Consider the following 20,545-nt stretch of genomic DNA (forward strand, 5'->3'; position numbering starts at 1 on the left):
ACAAAACCTTATTATGCTTTATTTCTTATATTGACCCTTGATCAAAACCAAGAGCATAATATTGAAACAGAACTCAACAAAGATATGCCTTTGGCACCAAAACGTTAAATTTATTATTATAAAATCCTTAAAAAGTATTTGTTTCCTATCTTGATTAGTCTGCAGATAGAATTATACTTGTCATTTAATGCTTTTTTTTCCTAAAAAGAGAATGCACTTTGCAAAACTTGAGCCAGTAAATTAGTTGTGCTTCTCTGCCTCTGACACTTTCTTTTCCTCCTGCTTCTCCTTCTTCTTTTTATTCCACAAAGTTTTAATTAAATTCATACACACCTGGTTGTTTGCTCTTCCAATTTCTTTATTAAAGGCTACCATTAGTCAAGATAACTTTAGTAATTAGCTGCTACAACTGTTGTCAGATTTATTATTTATTATTTCTCCCTATTAAATTGTTGGATTCATATAGAAGATTTTATAGATCTTTTCCCAAACTGATGTTTAGGTTTTCAACCTGTTTCCTTGCTTGTCCTCAATTTACTTTAATTATGATTACTTTTAACACTTGGTTTGTTCTAGAATATCCAATAATCTCATTTCTTAATTTTTCTAATCCTTTTGTCTATTTATGTTGAATCCCCATAATCTGTAGCTAAAATGACAATACTTTGATAAGGTCTATTTCTCTGTGATTAGATATTCCTTAATCAGTTCTATATCATTCATATGATATAAAATGTCTTTACACATTTTCCTATGAGTACCCAATTTTGAGGAACATTTTTCCCCTTAATATCATTTTCTTCTTTACTTCTCCATGTGCAGTGATCTTGACATGTCAAAATAAGATTAGCATTTGATGAGATTATGTATTTTATTTAAAACCTATTTTGAAAATAAGGGGAAGTGTGCCTATTATTCAGCTCTTAAAAACTACTCTTTTTATGTATTCAGATGCTGTAAGACAAGTTTTCAAAGTATATTTTAGGGATTCCTGGAGGGTCCCTGAGACCCCTTTCAGGGTCTGTGAGGTCAAAACTATTTCATCATAATATGAAAGCATTTCTCCTTACTTATCAAAGTACCATGGAATTTTCCAGAGTCTACATGATATGTGATTTTACAATAGAGAATGCAGCAGATATGAGAATCCAGCTGTTTTCCATTAAACCAGACGTTAAAGAAATTTGTAAAACTTAAAAATAATGGCATAGTACTCTCTAATTTTTTGTCTTAGAAAATAGTTATTTATGTTTTAAAATGTACATGTTAACGTCATGAGTTCATTATTTTATTTTTAAATTTCTCAGTTTTAACTACTTACACAGTAACTAAATGTTAGGCATAAATCACATAAACAAGAGCTCTTTGAGGTTCTTAATATATATTTTTTTAACTTTCTAGAAGTCCTGAGAACAAAAAGTTTGAGAACTGGTGCTCTGGAAGTGTTGCTGCTTCTAATGATTGTATCTCCTTGGGGAAGACAAAAGATCATATACTCCATGTTTTCCTTCTTCCTGGCTTCCTGACTTGAGATAATGTAAAAGTCAAAAATACTAACTATTGGGCTTCCCTGGTGGCGCAGTGGTTGAGAGTCCGCCTGCCAATGCAGGGGACATGGGTTCATGCCCCGGTCCAGGAAGATACCGTGTGCCATGGAGCGGCTGGGCCCGTGAGCCATGGCCACTGAGCCTGTGCGTCCAGAGCCTGTGCTCCGCAATGGGAGAGGCCACAACAGTGAGAGGCCCGCGTACCACAAAAAAAAAAAAGTACTAACTATTGATGAAAGGCAATCAGTGGGTCTAAGCAAAAATAAAATTGCCATTTTGCCAGTAAAATACGCTTAAATGCTTCCTCCCATATGTATACATGATTATATTATGACTTTTAATAATCTATTATTTTCTCTAAAACTTTTCTTCTGTTATCTGGTCTAGTTCTCCTTTATGGAGTGCCAAATGGTGTTTTGTTTTTGTTTGTTTTGTCTTGCTTTTTTTAGATTTGGACTTAGAACACATGACCACCATTTCTGTTTAAGAAAGCCAGAACAACATTTAATGAGAATCTTTACATAATTAGTACTTGCTAAACCAACACTTGTCAGTTCATCTCATTTGCTGTTGTTATTGTGTTGCTACTTTCAGTGTCATTTTCTTCCTAAAGCAGTGGAGCTTCTAAATTGGGTTGGATTAGGGAGGAAAATCAATATTTTCTATTGATCCCAAACTATGCAATTCTTAGGTATGCTCCAAAGCTATTATATGAGATACTCACATCTTTGCCTTTCAAACACTGCATATACAAGATATACTATCTTCCTCCTTAGGGATATGGTGGGTTTTTTCCAGGGTATCATTTGCGGCTGAGTGTGGTCCTCTATCATTCTCTCATACCTCCTCCCACTCTCTTATTACCTTCCCTCTCTTCCATTATTCTCCCCTCTTCTCCTTCATTTTTATTTTCCTCTCATCCCCACCCTACAAAATCAAGAAATAAGTATTTTTTGAGCACCTGCTTGGGAATCATGACATGAGCAAAGGTATGGACTCTGCTGCCAGATGCCCAGGTCTGAATCTTGACACCACAATCTCTAGTTGTGACATTATACAGATCTCTTAGCCTCTTTATGCCTCAATTTTCTCACTTCCAGAACAAGAATTATATGATTTACATCACAGAGCTGCTGCTAAGATTAAATAAACTAAGAGATCTAAGGTGTTTATAATAGTGCTTGGAATATAGTAAGTGCTTAGGACATGAATGGTATTATTATCTACCTGATAATGATCTAGTATAAAGAGTGAGCTAGACCTGGTAAGACATGAACAAAAGCAACTTTATGTTTTTCTCACTGTTGTCCTGACACATTAACCCTGTGAATCCATTCTTCTCCTCAATGAATAAAAGTTCAGGCCATGCCCATAGTTTTTCTAGTCCCTCTTGGGTAAGGAAAAGACCAAAATTTTACTTTTTACTTTTTTTATTGAAGTATAGTTGATTTACAGTGTTGTGTTTCTGCTGTCCAGCAAAGTGATTCAGTTATACATATATATGCATTCTTTTCTATATTCTTTTCCATTATTGTTTATCTCAGGATATTGAATATAGTTCCCTGTGCTATACAGTAGGACCTTGTTTTTTATCCATTCTATATGTAATAATTTGCATTTGCTAATCCGAAAGTCCCAGTCCATCCCTCCCTGGCCCCTGCCTTGGCAACTACAAGTCTGTTCTCTGTCTGTGAGTCTGTTCCTGTTTCACAGATAAGTTCTCTTGTGTCATATTTTAGATTCCACATATAAGTGATATCATATGGTATTTATATTTCTCTTTCTGAATTACTTCACTTAGTATGATAATCTCTAGTTGCATCCATGTTGCTGCAAATGGCATTATTTCGTTCTTTTTTATGGCTGAGTAGTATTCCATTGTATATATGTACCACATCTTCTTTATCCATTCCTCTGTCGATGGACCTTTAGGTTGTTTCCATGCCTTGGCTATTGTGAATAGTACTGCTATGAACATAGGGGTACGTGTATCTTTTTGAATTATAGTTTTGTCCAGACATATGCCCAGGAATAGATTGCAGATCATATGGTAATTCTATTTTTAGTTTTTTGAGGAACCTTCATACTGTTTTCCATAGTGGCTGTACCAACTTAACATTCCCACCAACAGTGTAGGAGGGTTCCCTTCTCTCCACACTCTCTCCAGCATTTGTTATTTGTAGATTTTTTAATGATGGCCATTCTGACTGGTGTGAGGTGGTACCTCATTGTAGTTTTGATTTGCATTTTTCTAATAATTAGCAATGTTGAGCATCTTTTCATGAGAAGACCAAAATTTAAGACTCATCCAGTTTTAAACTTCTTCCCTTCCCCACCTTGGGATCTGTAATTTATAAACATAGGGGGTAGGAATTCTTGTTAGTTTCTTCTTTTTTTCTTGCTCTTTTTCAACCAGCTAGATGCTGATTGTGGTCCTTCTAGGGTTGGGATGTGAAGGCGATGATGAAGAGTGGGTTAGGAGATGGAGGGTTAAGACTTGGTCTTACCAGACTGGCACAGTTCTGGGCTGGCACCAGTGATCTCTGGGTGTGGCAGGTTACAAATGCCTGTTGTTCGTTCCCTATGGGACACCATTGATAGCTCTACAGAGACTCATTGCAGGACAGTTCTCTCACTCCAGGTGATCTGAGTGGCCCTTCAGCTGCCTACTGTCACCTCCCTCATGTTCTGCTTTCTGTGATGCTGAGATGAGGTGGCATCATCCCAGCAGGAAACACTCCAGCAAAGGGACCTCTTCTGGGAGACTAGTGTCTGATTCCGTTCTGCACAGTCCACACTGGGCCCCTGAGAAATGTGCTTCTTTGTCCAGCTATTATTTGAGGGCAGCTGAATCTCACTGAGACCCTCTCTCCTCAATCACCTGCTCCAACCATTTTCCGGTTTTTCATGAGTGAGCCAGGTATCAGTCCTTATTTCCCCAAATCACTAAGTGACACATGTCAAGTGACCTTGAAGCTGTTTATCCCCTCTTACTTGGCTTGAGTAGAAAGAAAGAAGGACTTCCTCCCTTCCCCTATGAGATTGGAAAGGAGAAAAACTACAGCACTCTGGCAACTTTTTCTCTTAACCCAACAGAAAGATAGGCAAAGGATTTGAATGGGCATTTTATGAAAAGGAAAACCAGTAAAGGTATGAAAAGAAGCTAGACTATACCAGTAAACAGAGAAAGACAAATTAAACAAAACTTAAGGTATAATTTTTATACTCCAGCTCAGCAAAAGTTAAAAATATAAATTTTGTAAAGATATTAGGAAAACATATACACTTACAATGTTTATGTGAGTAAATACTGATGGAGTCTTTTAGGAAAGTGATTTTTCAGTATATATTAAAATGAAAAGTCTATATACCTTTTAACCCCACCAGACCTGCTTCCAGGTATCTGTCCTAGAGAAATACCAGCAAAAATACTCAAATATCCAAGTACTGATGGTTTATTAATGCATTATTTGTAATTTTTAAAAACTTGGATGTCCATCAAAATGGGAATAGCAAAATAAAAAGTGATGGACATCAAACAAAAAATGGATGCAAGGATTAAATAAAATAAGCTGTGGTGACATGTGGGGAAGATTTCAAAGACATGTTAAGTGAAAAAAAGAACAGTGTAAAAACTTTTATTAATGATACATTGATGTAAGAAAATGGAAAAATCAGGGATATTTCTTTGTATACATCTACTCATATTTGTAAATGCATAGAAAAAAGTTCAGACCATTTCAAACTGATGAATGATTGCTTTTGGAGAGGACTTGAGGGTTCCCCTGGAAGAGAAGCAGGGTCAGGTAGAACTTTAACATTCACAATGAGAGTATGTTACACGTTTAATTACACATGATTTACAAAGTAATTTAAAATGTAATAAAATGAATGGAGTTGTTAGAGGTAATTTTTAAGATAATCTCAAGTATAATACTCTATACTGATAGCTGGATATACTAATCCTCAGAAGAGTCTATGAGAGCATTCATTGTCATTAAACAATATTTTTCATATTAAGGGTAGTTCTCTATAATAATTACTCACATCTAAATGTCTGTTCAAATGATAATTAAGAAATCTTTACTATGGTTGTGAACTTCTAAGATGACACAATTATGCTTTTCAGATAATATATCAGACAAATTTCAACACAGAGCACCTTGACTTTATTATAATAATAATTAGCCAATTTGAGCTGATATGGTAATATGCATATGAGAACTGCAACCAATATTCTCTGAGAAGTAAATATTTTATTTCTGGCAGTTGGATCTATACAATTTAAATTACATTTCACTTTTAGGAAAATATAAGCTATTCTCAAATGACATATAGTTTAAAACATATTTTCCCTTATGGTGTTTATTTTTAAATCATAGTATGTGTGTTGTTGAATCACTTAACTTAGTAAAAATTATTATAATTCTGGAAAGATTAAATGTTGGAACCATAAATATAATTATATGAATATTACTTAATTATTTTCCCTGTTTAGTACCTACATGAAAATGGGATTGTCCATCGTGATCTCAAACCAGAGAATCTTCTCTATGCAACTCCAGCCCCAGATGCACCACTCAAAATTGGTATGTTTCCTGATGTCTTATGATCCCTTTTCCCAAAGCAGAAGAAATTTATTCCACGGAATTTGTAAATATTGCTCTGTCCAGTTTTGTCTCCATTTAATTTCCTCAAATATTGGTGTCTGTAAAGGAATAATGCATTGTTTTGGAAGTCTGTGCTCCTTCCTGGAATATTTACCTGAATTAGTACGTGGAAGGTGGTGCTTCATTGCTGGACACACAAAGGAATCACAGCTCTTGGAAATGACAGGGACTTCAGGAAGTGACCTTGTATTTTGTAGATAAGTTTATATAGTAGAAAATCACAGATTACATGACACTTCTTATTACACAAGTTAGTTGGAGCTTAATTTTAGATAATGAAGAACTTTGACACAAAATGCTTAGTACATATCAGTGAATTTGGGCCCTGAATCATTTGTTTATATGAACAGAGATAAATTGAGAGCTGTATTTCCCAAAGTACACTCCACAGAACACTGGTCCTCAGTTGAGTGAACCATTCCCCCCTCCCTTTGGTGGGGGGAATGGGTTGTGGAGGTGCTAAGTTTGGTCAAGTTAAGAAATGCCAACTTACAGTTAAACAAGATTTTTATTTCTGCAGGACTTTTGAGAAAGTTAAAAATGCTAATATGTAGACTGACATCTAAATTAGTGTCTGCGAGGCTTTTTCCAAACCTTATTTGACTCTGGAAACCTTGGTTTGGTTTTTTTCCCCCAATAAGCACTTTGAAGAACTACAAAGATGATTTGGGAAGTTCTGATCTACCCAAAGAGATCATTAAGTCATCATTTTAGAAAAACGTGTATTAAATTTTACTTTCCATGTCCCTTACAGAGCAAATCTTTGTTTGCAAAAATAATTATAAAATTTATTTTAGATGAAATCTCCTTAGTAGAATCTGTACTAAATCCTCTAAAGGGCATTGCTCTTTTGGCGCTGTCCTTTATAATGCTAATCTGATAAGTTCACTGCATTTATAAATGTTAACACTTTTGAAAATTAAGTTGTACATATCATGGAAGAGCTCAGACAACATAATGTGCTTTATGAATGCAAGAACCTAAAGAAAAAATACTGAAGTTGTGCTGGGCAGCCAGCTTGTTCTCATAATCACTCCTGAAAGGCAGTGGGCAGCAGGGAGGCTTCCATTTCCTTTAACATCACTTTCAAAGATTTTATCCTTCAAGAAATTTCTTTAAATGGATGGATAGATACTAATTTAGACAGGAGAGCCTTTCTTTCTGAAGGACTTCCTGCTGCTTTTTCTGATAAGGATCAGCACCTCCATGGAAATGTGGGTTTATCTTTGAAGTCTAAAATGGCATCAATTCTGTACCTGCCTCTCTTGAAGAATGGCCTTGAACTGTTTGCTTATGTTTCCTGGGTGAGAAGGATGTAGCCCAGCAAATAGACCATAATGGTAGCAACTTTTGTTAATGTTTTATCTAGGTACCATTCTGAGAAATAAATAAGAATTTTTGCACAAAGTTATATGTTCCTCATACAAGAGTAAATTCTTATCTGTCAAATATACTAGAGAACAAAATTATTTATTTTGAAGCAGAATAAACCTTTGATATTTCTGTTCATTTTACTGACATTTACAAAAGTCTAATTTTTTATTTTGATTTCTTCCAGTGGGTTAAAAGTTCTGAATTATATCAATAATTCTATACTGTCCTTTAGAGTTAGTTTCAAATCTCAGAATTAATATTAGACAAAATATATCTGCCACAACTATTATTTCAAGAAGAAATCACTTATTTACTAAAACCTAGTAATTATAGAGAAGAGCATAACATGTATTTGGGAGTCATGGGATTTTTTTTTTCCGATTTAAAGCAAGGCATGAATTATTTAGTTTTTTTAGTTTACTCTCCCAGGTGACTGGCCTCTATCTATATCCACCCCAATGTCAAGTACAAACAAATAAATAAGTTTTACTTTGAATAACAAAAAAATAATCTGTCATCATATAAAAGCTGAGAAAAGACTCACTTCATTAAATTTTTTTCTTGTCTCAGCTGATTTTGGACTCTCTAAAATCGTGGAACATCAAGTGCTCATGAAGACAGTATGTGGAACCCCAGGGTACTGCGGTATGTTCTTTAATACTGATATTTTACTTTTATTGTATTCAATGATCTGATTTTTTTTAACTCCTAATATCTCTATTTGAAACACAATTTGATTTAAGTCTCCATGAGGAAGGCATATATAAATGACACTCAGACCCCCTGTTGTTCTGCATGAGGGGTTCAATGATGTTGATTTTAGGGCACCCCTGTTAAGACAGCAGGGGGAGAGGGGCCCTCAGAAGGAAGGACTGGGTGTTCTGTACCTGCTTTTAGGTAGTAGCTACTCTTGGACCCACTCAGGAATAGAAAGACAGTCACCGGGGAAAAGGGCAGGGAAACAGCATTGTGGTTGGGATTAAAGCCATGAGCCCTTTGTTACTTTACTTATTTGCTTTTACTCAGGAAGGTGTGTGAGGAGAGCATATATCATTAATTCCGATGGTGTATAAGACTACAGCGAGAGCGGGGCAGCCCCTAGTTCTCATGAATGGCACTGGCCTAGCCTCACTAGGACAACGGCTTTAGATGGGGTTTCCCCGCCAGAGTCCCCCAGAGATGAGCTGTGGGACAGTCCTCGCATCCTCTTGCCCAGTCTCCCAGAATGGGCTGAAGGTACCCTGAGTACAGTTCACAATCCAGAGACAGAACAATAGCATTTGATCCAAGCCAGCATGAAGCTCACCCTTCTTTCCTTGGTAGTTATATTAATCTGGCAACAACCTAAAAGCCAATAAAGCTTGCAAAAATTATCAAGAATTTCTAAAGTTTTTCTGACTAATGAATATGTCACAAATTAATGAAAATCTGGATTACAAAGAAATGAGACAAGACTTCAAGTTACCAGTCATAAGATTAGCTATCATTTTCTCTTAGGATCATCGTCTTTTTTTTTTTTTTTTTTTTTTTTTTTTTTTTTTTTTTTTTTGCGGTACGTGGGCCTCTCACTGCTGTGGCCTCTCCCATTGCGGAGCACAGGCTCCGGACGCACAGGCTCAGCGGCCATGGCTCACGGGCCCAGCCGCTCCGCGGCACGTGGGATCTTCCCAGACCGGGGCACGAACCAGCGTCCCCTGCATCGGCAGGCGGACTCTCAACCACTGCGCCACCAGGGAAGCCCTAGGATCATCGTCTTTTTATACAAATCTTCCTTCACTCACTCATCTCTTCAGCAAAATCACCTGCTGTATTTCAGGCCAGTGCTTGGCACCAGGAAGATGCATTTCTTGCCTCCACCCCCATCCCCAGGGGTTCACAATCTATAGGGGAACAGACATGAAACCAAAAAAGTATCGCACCTTAGGAAATACCAAGTTATGCGTATGGAAAGGCCTTTATGGAGACACAGGAGAAGGGTGGTATTTGGAGTTATCTGTCTTATTTTTCTATGGCATTTATATTTGTTAGTCACCCCACCTCAGAAATAGGCACATAAGAACTACATTACTAACTCATTGTAACAACTTTTGAATTCATAGAAATCAGACTGGAGAGCTGCAGTAAGATAGTCACTGAAGCAAATGTATGATTAAATTCACAGAATTTTAGTGCTGAAAGAAACTTTAATATTCCTTTACTAACATTCTCATTTTACTAAGGTCAAAAGAGTATGACTTCCCCAAGATTCCACATCTAGTTATTAGTGGATCAGGGATGAGAATCCAGGTATACAAGGTCCTAAAAACAGATTTATAGAATTCCCTATTCAGAAAAGCAACATAGATAAATCAACATAGTTTTCCCTCATAAAAATATTTATCATTTATTGCTTTTAGTTTAAAATGTTCTCTATTTTAAATTTTTTTTTTTTTTTTTGCGGTACGCGGGCCTCTCACCGCTGTGGCCTCCCCCATTGCGGAGCACAGGCTTCAGACGCGCAGGCTCAGTGGCCATGGCTCACGGGCCCAGCCGCTCCACGGCATGTGGGATCTTCCCAGACTGGGACATGAACCCGTGTCCCCTGCATCGGCAGGCGGACTCTCAACCACTGCACCACCAGGGAAGCCCTCTATTTTAATTTTTGAAGCCTCAGAAGTATTACTTGGTCATTGTAAGAAGTGAAATCCAAACGTGTAATCAATATTAACAGCCTCATTCTTCCACACCAGTCTCCATGTTTCCATGTTCACATAAACATTTTATAATTTTGATTTTAACTAGTTTCCCTGGTCTAAAATAATAATATTTTAGATTACTTTCTTGCAGCTGAATTGTTCATAAATCCAGTAAGTACACAGAATTGTGTACCTGTCTTTCTGTTAAATCTTTACATTGTGCCAAATATTCTTCTTCTGGATCTTAAGATCCTTGAGGACAGGAGTAATTTATCAATTAGGAGTAAATTCAGAAAACTAAAAATAACTATGGCTTAAACAAGACAGAAGTTAATTTCTCTGATGCTAGAGGTCTAGAGATAGGCAATCCTGATGGGTTCCACAGCTATGGCTCTGCAGGTGTGGTGGATCTCAGTGTCAGGGATTCAGACTTTTCCTGTCTTACTCTACCATTCCTGAGTATGTTTGTTTCCTCACAGTCCAAAATGGCTGCTTGAAATCAGTCATTATATCTGCATTCTACACAACCAGAAGGAAAAAAATCTAAAAAAGAGTGCACATTTTCACTGTTAAACAGGCTTGCTGAAGCCCCACGTGTCACTTCCACTTATATCTTATTAGCCAGTACTCAGTTATAGCCTCCACACTGCCAGGGAAACTGGCAATATGTCCCTTGGCTGCACGTGCTGCTGTCCCAAATGAATCCAGAGTTCTGTTACAAAGAATGAATATTGCATTAGATGACTCACTATCTCTACCACAGGCTTATGAGTAAGATTTTCATTCTCAGAAAAAAATGTGAGGACTTCCCTGGTAGTCCAGTGGTTAAGAATCCACCTTCCAATGCAGAGGACGTTCCCTGGTCTGGGAACCAAGATCCCACAAGCTGCAGGGCGACTAAGCCCGCATGCTCTAGAGCCCATGCGCCACAACTAGAAAGGAGCCCGCGTGCTGCCACTAAGACCTGATGCAGCCAAATAAATTAAGAAGTAAATAAATATTTTTTAATGTGGAAACCATTGCAGTATGTTCCCTATAGGCATGCTGTTTTTCATTTTCCTTAGAACTGTTAGCGGACAGCCTATCACCCTTCCCTTCTAATGATGCCGTGTGAACTTTTCCTTTCTCTAATTCATATGTCCTTATTTGTCCTCATCCTGAATTTCTTTCCTGCCCCCAGTTCACCAACAGTATGGAGAAAAATAAGAACCTTGAATTTAGTACTATATGTCAAATGGGGTTGCCTGTTTGTGACCACTAATTGCTGACCAATTGACAGAAGCATTGAAAGAGGATTGAGAAAAGAATGAGACAACAAATTAAGGATTTCCCACAAGAATAAAGCTGGTGGACAATTTAGTAATCGTTATCTAATACTGAACAATAAGTATTCCAGGGAGGTAGGTAGGTTGGAGAAATTCTCTGAGACTTGAGCAGCCCTGAAATTGAAGGATCAGGGAGAACTTACCCTAGTGATCTCTCAGGGTCCCTGCTGTGACTAAGAGATAGCAGTCCTTTCAGTGGCTTTAATAATAGTGATAAGAGGGACTTCCCCAATGGTCCAGTGGTAAAGAATCCGCCTTCCAATGCAGGGGATGTGGGTTCAATCCCTGGTTGGGGAACTAAGATCCCACATGCCGAGGGGCAATTAAGCCCCGCGCCACAACTACTGAGCCCTTGCACCTCAACTAGAGAGCCTGTGTACCACAAACTACAGAGCCCATGCACTCTGGAGCCTGCGCACCACAACTAGAGAGAGAAAACCTGCACACCACAACTAGAGAGAGAAAACCTGCATGCCACAACTAGGGAGAAGCCCTCATGCTGCAACGAAGATCCCACGTGCAGCCAAAATATAAATAAATTAATAATAATAATAATAATAGTGATAAGAGCAAATCTTTCTTGCAACAGTACAGAATGGTCATTCTATGAATGAATGATTCATTCACTGATAAAATGAACATTGAATGTCTAATAGACTCCATGTTAGTCATTGAGATTATAAGAGTGAACACAGTATGATCTTGCCCTTCAAGGATTTCATAGGCTATAAAAGAAGAAAGACCTGTACACATAAATCAAAATTTGTTGTAATAAGTTAGATATTTATCTGAGCCAAAGGCTCAAGCATGCAGAGGGGAGGGAACAATTAATCCTTCTTAGATGGGCCTTTACAGAGAAGGGGTACTAAAGGATTAATAGGAGTTCAACAAGTGAAGAGGTGGCCACAAGGCATTGTTTGTCAGCAAGCACAGGAAGAGAAAAGTCAGAGGAGTGGTAGCATCTGAAAAGTTCAGGGACTATTTGTTACTTTGTCACTTTGCATGACTGGAACATAGAGTCTTTGGTACAGAGAATACAGATGGACTTGGAAAAGTAGGATGGACCAAATTTTAAAAGAATCTGTACATTAGGCTAAGGAATTCAGACTTGCTTTGGTAGATAATAGTGATCCAGCAAAGGTTCTTAATCAGGGCAATTATATATATATATATATATATATATATATATTTTTTTTTTTTTTTTTTTTTTTTTTTTGCGGTACGCGGGCCTCCCACTGTTGTGGCCTCTCCTGTTGCGGAGCACAGGCTCCGGACGCGCAGGCTCAGCGGCCATGGCTCACGGGCCTAGCCGCTCCGCGGCATGTGGGCTCTTCCCAGACCGGGGCACGAACCCGTGTCCCCTGCATCGGCAGGCGGACTCTCAACCACTGCGCCACCAGGGAAGCCCCAGGGCAATTATATTTTTAAATCAAATCTGTATTTTATAAATACCTTGATAATGACATTATGACAGATGGATTTGAGAGAGAAAAGAGATCAAAAGAAGACAAATTAGAAAGCTATTGTAAATGCTCTTTCCTGTCACTCCATAAACAGCTTCTCAGTGAATAATGTATTCAATCTACTCCTAAATCCAATCGTTAATTTTTTTAATATAAAATTATTGTAAAAATACTATTTCAGACTCTTGTCTTTGCCATCTTATAAGACAGGCCCATCTTACAGATAATGCCATCTCATAATGGAGGCTTATTTTCCATTTGCTATTTTTTTCCCTGCAGATATCCATATCACCCTTGAGGCTGTGTAATGGGGAAAAAGGGAATTGAGTGGTTGAACAAGATCAAGATAATCCTTCCACTCTGCTATAGGTAGAGACTCATCAGGAAGTAGTAATTTGCTATATTATACAAAAAGGAGGAAGCAGCAAGGAAGCTGGGGCAGGGGTGGAGATTGAGAGAGAAAATATAAGTGCTTTGTGGACTCTGAAGTGCTAAACGTATGTGTGGAATTACTATTATATAGGCTGAGGCAGGCTTAGAAATCAAAAACAAGAAAATTCAATGTATTTAATTTAAAAAGCAAAGTTCATAATATATATAAAGAGGGAGGACTTCCCTGTTGGTGCAGTGGTTAGGAATCCGCCTGCCAATGCAGGGGACACAGGTTCGAGCCCTGGTCTGGGAAGATCCCATGTGCCATGGAGCAACTAAATCCATGCGCCACAACTACTGAGCCTGCGCGCCACAACTACTGAGCCCACATGCCACAACTACTGAAGCCCATGCACCTAGAGCCTGTGCTCTGAAGCAAGAGAAGCCACTGCAATGAGAAGCCCACATACTGCAACAATGCAACTAGAGAAAGCCCGCGCACAGCACCAAAGATCCCAGCGCAACCAAAAAATAAATAAATAAACTTAAAAAAATAATTATATATATAAAGAGACATATATTCTACATACTCTTGGTCCAAAGGAAATACACTAGAATATTACCTCCAAGTGGGAGCAAAGGAGGGGGCAGGATTTTAAGGATACACTGAAAGCATTGAAAAAGCTGAGTTAGGGAAAAACAGAAGTCCTAGTAACACCAGAGCACAGGAAGTAGGTGACCTAGAGTGGAGGAAAGATGCAGGGTTTGAATTTTTTTTAATGTAATATAGTAATATTTATATTCATCTGTTTTATAAACAATTAGACCATTTATAGACAAGGCTGAAGCCCTCTTTGAGGATCACCCTCAATTCTAGCCCTTTCTCCCCTCACCACATATAAGTACTGTCATCAGTTTGCCATGTAGCCTTCTGAGAATATTTAGGTGAGGAGGAAACTGTTCATTTATAGAATGATCTGGAAATGCAACCCAAGAGCAAAACTGGCGAGAATCACTGTCATGCTGTGGAAAGCATTACTTTACACAGAAACTTTACATTTAACTTGGAACAGTGACAGAGAAGGGGGTGCTGACCGTGTTTCCTTGCTTGATGTAAGGACGATTACATCCTAGGTCAATTATCCTTATGTACACTGTGTCTAGTTTTTTGAATAGAAGGGTTTTTTCAATTACATCTTTGGAGAGAGTGGGTATTTATGTTATACCATCTGTCATTTGTCAGGAAATTTAAAAAGGAAAGTTACCCAATCAGTCTCACTTACAGAACCTTTGCCCCAGGCTATTAATAACAGAGAGTTCTCCTATAAGTGAATCTCAAAAGAAAAAATATCACAGATGCTGTGTGTTTAAGCAAATACTCATTATTTCCTGGGAAATCTGCCCAGTCAAAACTAAACTTCAGGCCAGAAAACTAAAATTTGTGATCCAGATAAATTGAATCAATGACTAGCGCTCTGACATAGTCCATGAGGGGGTCAACATTGAAGAAGTTCTCAAAATCTTGTTGTTGGGAAAAGAAACAGGTCTCAAGATAAAAAAAATCCATTGGGCCATGGCTCCTGATAAATGTGCTACAATGTAACTATGCAATATTACTTCCAAAATATCTTAACTGGTTCAGATATTTGAGGCTTGAATTTTGTGGGTGTTCAGACCTACCCATGCCCATCACAGAAAAGAAATACAAGCTGTTAGAGTAAAAAAGAAACCAGTGTGGAAGTTGTTAGATAAAAGAATGTTTCTGTCTAATACCAAGTATCTAATTTATTCATAGGCTTAGTTAATTAAACTATATGTGTTCATATTTTATACTCCTACTTGTCTGTTTATCCAAATCCTATTTTCAGGGTCCAGAAGCTGTTAAGAATTTATTTCCTCTTGGCATTTGCCAGGTCTCATTATTATAGGGATAATCCTTCCTTGTTACCACACTGCTATGTTCTAAATAAATAACCTATTATATTCACTCTACGAAAATTATAATTTTTCAACAGTCTACAGTCAGAAGAGATTTGTATCTACATGCACACACATTACCATGAAAAATATTAGAAAATTTAAATGAGATAAAAGAAGTAAATTTAATAGTCTAAAATACAAGCTTTCAGAATATTTTCATGTTTTCGTTCCTTTCTAGAACACTAAATAGTTAAGGTGAAATAATGAGTATCCAATTACATTGATAATCTAATCAAGTAGGGGATTATCTCACCTGAGAACTAATTAAATACCCACAATGATGCCTTCATTTTTGCAATGAACTTAAAAAAAAAACAAACACTAGAAGAAATAAACGTATAGTAAAATGTCATCTGCACCATGTGTAAGTTTCCCCTTGACAGGTTGGTGTGTGTACACTAGGGTTCCCATGGGGCTTGTTGACAATAGGAAGGGAGTAGGGAAGGCTCGAGGAAGAAAGCAAAGAACGATAAGCAGATTGGTCTCAGATCCATCTCCCCTTCCTGAGCACAGCCCTTCGTTTTCCCTGAGATATGCTATGTCCCCAGGCCATCATAGGATTGTCCCCGGCGTGCTAGCAGTGCCTGATCCAAATGAACAAGTGCCAGGTAAAGGAAAAAGTGGGACTGAAGACAGACACAGGAGTGATGAGGAAAGGTTGTAGCTCATCTTGTTCTTGACCTTGCAAAGGACAGGGACTCTGCAGGTTGAGTGCAGGCTTATTTTAAGCTGTCTTGGAAATTTTAAACTTAGAGGAAAATGAGTCTCTTGGGGCCTTTGTATTGATCTGATACTGACCTAAACAAAGGGTATTCTGTGGAACTTTATTCTTTTTTCGTTTAATAAATATTTATTAAACTCCTATTATGCACCAGGCACTGTTCTAGGTGATATAGCAGCGATATAGCAGTGAAACAATTTCTTCTTTAAGAAAGGTACATTTTAAAACCCACAGCCAACATTGTCCTCAATGGTGAAAAACTGAAACCATTTCCACTAAGATCAGGAACAAGACAAGGCTGCCCACTCTCACCACTCTTATTCAACCTAGTTTTGGAAGTTCTAGCCACAGCAATCAGAGAAGAAAAGGAAATAAAAGGAATCCAAGTTGGAAAAGAAGAAGTAAAGCTGTCACTGTTTGCAGATGACATGATACTATACATAGAGAATCCTAAGGATGCTACCAGAAAACTACTAGAGCTAATCAATGAATTTGGTAAAGTTGCAGGATACAAAATTAATGCACAGAAATCTCTGGCATTCCTGTACACTAACGATGAAAAATCTGAAAGTAAAATTGAGAAAACACTCCCATTTACCATTGCAACAAAAAGAATAAAATATCTAGGAATAAACCTACCTAAGGAGACAAAAGACCTGTATGCAGAAAATTATAAGACACTGATGAAAGAAATTAAAGATGATACAAATAGATGGAGAGATATACCATGCTCCTGGATTGGAAGAATCAATATTGTGAAAATGACTCTACTACCCAAAGCAATCTACAGATTCAATGCAATCCCTATCAAACTACCACTGGCATTTTTCACAGAACTAAAACAAAAAATTTCAAAATTTGTTTGGAAAAACCAAAGACCCCGAATAGCCAAAGCAGTCTTGAGAACGAAAAACAGAGCTGGAGGAATCAGGCTCCCTGACTTCAGACTATACTACAAAGCTACAGTAATCAAGACAGTGTGGTACTAGCATAAAATCAGAAAGATAGATCAATGGAACAGAATAGAAAGCCCAGAGATAAACCCATGAACATATGGTCACCTTATCTTTGATTAAGGAGGCAGGAATGTACAGTGGAGAAAGGACAGCCTCTTCAATAATTGGTGCTGGGAAAACTGGACAGGGACATGTAAAAGTATAAGATTAGATCATTCCCTAACACCATACACAAAAATAAGCTCAGAATGGATTAAAGACCTAAATGTAAGGCCAGAAACTATCAAACTCTTAGAGGAAAACATAGGCAGAACACTCTATGACATAAATCAGAGCAAGATCCTTTTGGACCCACCTCCTAGAGAAATGGAAATAAAAACAAAGATAAACAAATGGGACCTAATGAAACTTCAAAGCTTTTGCACAGCAAAGGAAACCATAAACAAGACCAAAAGACAACCCTCAGAATGGGAGAAAATATTTGCAAATGAAGCAACTGACAAAGGATTAACCTCCAAAATTTATAAACAGCTCATGCAGCTCAATAGCAAAAAAACAAACAACCCAATCCAAAAATGGGCAGAAGACTTAAATAGGCATTTCTCCAAAGAAGATATACAGACTGCCAACAAACACATGAAAGAATGCTCAACATCATTAATCATTAGAGAAATGCAAATCAAAACTACAATGAGATATCATCTCACACCAGTCAGAATGGCCATCATCAAGAAATCTAGAAACAATAAATGCTGGAGAGGGTGTGGAGAAAAGGGAACACTCTTGCACTGCTGGTGGGAATGTGAATGGGTACAGCCACTATGGAGAACAGTATGGAGGTTCCTTAAAAAACTAAAAATAGAACTACCATATGACCCAGCAATCCCACTACTAGGCATATACCCTGAGAAAACCATAATTCAAAAAGAGACATGTACCAATATGTTCATTGCAGCTCTATTCACAATAGCCCGGAGATGGAAACAACCTAAATGTCCATCATCGGATGAATGGATAAAGAAGATGTGGCACATGTATACAATGGAATATTACTCAGCCATAAAAAGAAACGAAACTGAGCTATTTGTAATGAGGTGGATAGACCTGGAGTCTGTCATACAGAGTGAAGTAAGTCAGAAAGAGAAAGACAAATACCGTATGCTAACACATATATATGGAATTTAAAAAAAAAATGTCATGAAGAACCTAGGGGTAAAACGGGAATAAAGACACAGACCTACTAGAGAATGGACTTGAGGATATGGGGAGGGGGAAGTGTAAGCTGTGACAAAGCGAAAGAGAGGCATGGACATGTATACACTACCAAACGTGAGGTAGATAGATAGTGGGAAGCAGCCGCAGAGCACGGGGAGATCAGCTCGGTGCTTTGTGACCGCCTGGAGGGGTGGGATGGGGAGGGTGGGAGGGAGGGAGATGCATGAGGGAAGAGATGTGGGAACGGATGTATATGTATGACTGATTCACTTTGTTATAAAGCAGAAACTAATAAAAAAAAGACAAAAAAAAGGTACATTTTAGTGGGAGAAGACAAATAATAAACAAAGTAAATGTGTAAATTATATAAAAAGAGGTTATAATTTCTATGGAAGAATATAGAGTTGGGAAAGGAGATAGGAAGTGCTGGGAGCCTGAGTTAATATTTAAACAGGTGTGATCTGTGAAGGCTTCACCTGAGAAGGGAACATATGAGCAAAGACTTGAAAGAGGTAAGGGAGAGAGCAAGCAACATGGATATCTAGGGAAAGAACATTCCAGGTAGAGGGGACAGAGGCAAGAAACAGTAGGCGGGAAAGAGTCGACCGGAGAAGGGATCAGAGAGCTCCAGCTAGAAAGATATAGCTAACATTAAGTGAGATGAAGAAGACTTCTGAAGCAACAGGTTTGGGGCTTGTTGATTTTGAGATGCCTGTTAGACATCCAAGTGGAGGTGACATGTGGGCAGAGGGGTGTATATGTCTGAAATTCAGGAGCAAGGGCATGGCTGTTGATATAAATGTGGGCATTATCAACATATAAATGCTATTTAAAGTCATGAAACTATCTAGCCTCACCAAAGCAGAAAAGGAAATGACCCCCACTGATCCCTGGGCAACATCACCATTAGGAGGCCAGAGAGAAGAGAAGAAACCACATTATCACTGAGACTGTCAAATAGTAGAAGCTCCACAAGACAGAATTAGAAATCATGAATAGGGGCTTCCCTGGTGGAGCAGTGGTTGAGAGTCCGCCTGCCGATGCAGGGGACATGGGTTCGTGCCCCGGTCTGGGAGGATCTCACATGCCGCGGAGTGGCTGGGCCCGTGAGCCATGGCCGCTGAGCCTGCGTGTCCGGAGCCTGTGCTCCGCAATGGGAGAGGCCACAACACTGAGAGGCCTGCGTACCGCAAAAAAAAAAAAAAAAAAAGAAATCATGAATATATGTTGTAAAGCACAGATTTGAGGCTCAATACACACAAAACAATGTTCTAACATCTAAAGCTGTCACCAATATAAGGGGCTGCCTCCCTAGCTTGGGAAATGGTCATAAAAGCTGATTGACTCATCTCTCGGGATTTAGGGTTATCAACAAGGAGAGGGGAGGAAGAGTCCTACAAATTTCTTCATCACTCATATGGTATTAAATAATATTACCACAAAGTCTGTGTATACATTCTATATGTATAAAGTAAGTTTAGGACAACCACTCAGTTAAATCAAAGTTAACCAAGTATATTTTGGCCTGAGATGGCTGATAAAATTGAGTCTAAAGAGATTGTCACCAACATCATCCCCTCACTTCTCTTGCTCATTTTAGTGTAGAGGCAATCTTTTAATGTACTGTTAATCCTTAACTTCTGGGTCTCAATATCACAAATCATTTACTGTGCCCACTTCCTTATAATTGTAAGAGACTACTTCAAGAACAGAACGAACTGTGCCGGAGAGTTCACATGCCGTGAGGATTCAGCTCTATTATTACATATGTGAGGGTGGAATGATGGGAGGAAAAGAGGTCTAAAGGGAGAGGTGATTGATGGCAAGTGGGTAGAAGACTTGCTTAAAACATATTATTTGGGCCCTGAACACCCACAAAATGTTCCATTTTAGAATGTTTGCTACAGGAAGGATATGCATAAAATAAACATTAAAAGTTTCAAAAGAATTATTATTGATAATTATCAGTAATGTGTATAGCGTCTTTGGAGGAAAACACTGTATTTGCCATACTTAACACATGAGACAGAGTTTGAATGCTAAGTCCGTTACTTTATATCTGCATCTTATATCTTTATATCTGCATCATATAAAAAGATTCTTACATAATGTTAATATTAGGATGAGTTGGGTTAATTTATTTATATGGTTTATTTATTTATACTCTACCTTATCCCACAAAAAATGGAAAGGCAGCTTTTCAACAGTTAACACTCCTTTGCTGTCCCTCAGCCAGCATCCATCACA

At 38.1% G+C, this 20,545-nt stretch overlaps 1 protein-coding gene across 1 annotated transcript in view; it reads left to right on the plus strand.

Annotated features, from left to right (window-relative positions):
• Positions 1 to 20,545, plus strand: part of CAMK4 (calcium/calmodulin dependent protein kinase IV) — a gene marked incomplete at its 3' end in the record, with an annotated part of 225,076 nt that overhangs the window by 188,135 nt on the left and 16,396 nt on the right. The window contains exons 6-7 of the mRNA XM_081231304.1: positions 6,046 to 6,136; positions 8,162 to 8,236. Of these exons, the coding sequence (XP_081087430.1) occupies positions 6,046 to 6,136; positions 8,162 to 8,236 (166 nt within the window). The remainder of the gene's footprint in view (positions 1 to 6,045; positions 6,137 to 8,161; positions 8,237 to 20,545) is intronic.

The sequence above is a fragment of the Mesoplodon bidens genome (genome assembly GCF_964165515.1).
Source record: "Mesoplodon bidens genome assembly, chromosome: 4".
Lineage (NCBI taxonomy): Eukaryota > Metazoa > Chordata > Mammalia > Artiodactyla > Ziphiidae > Mesoplodon > Mesoplodon bidens.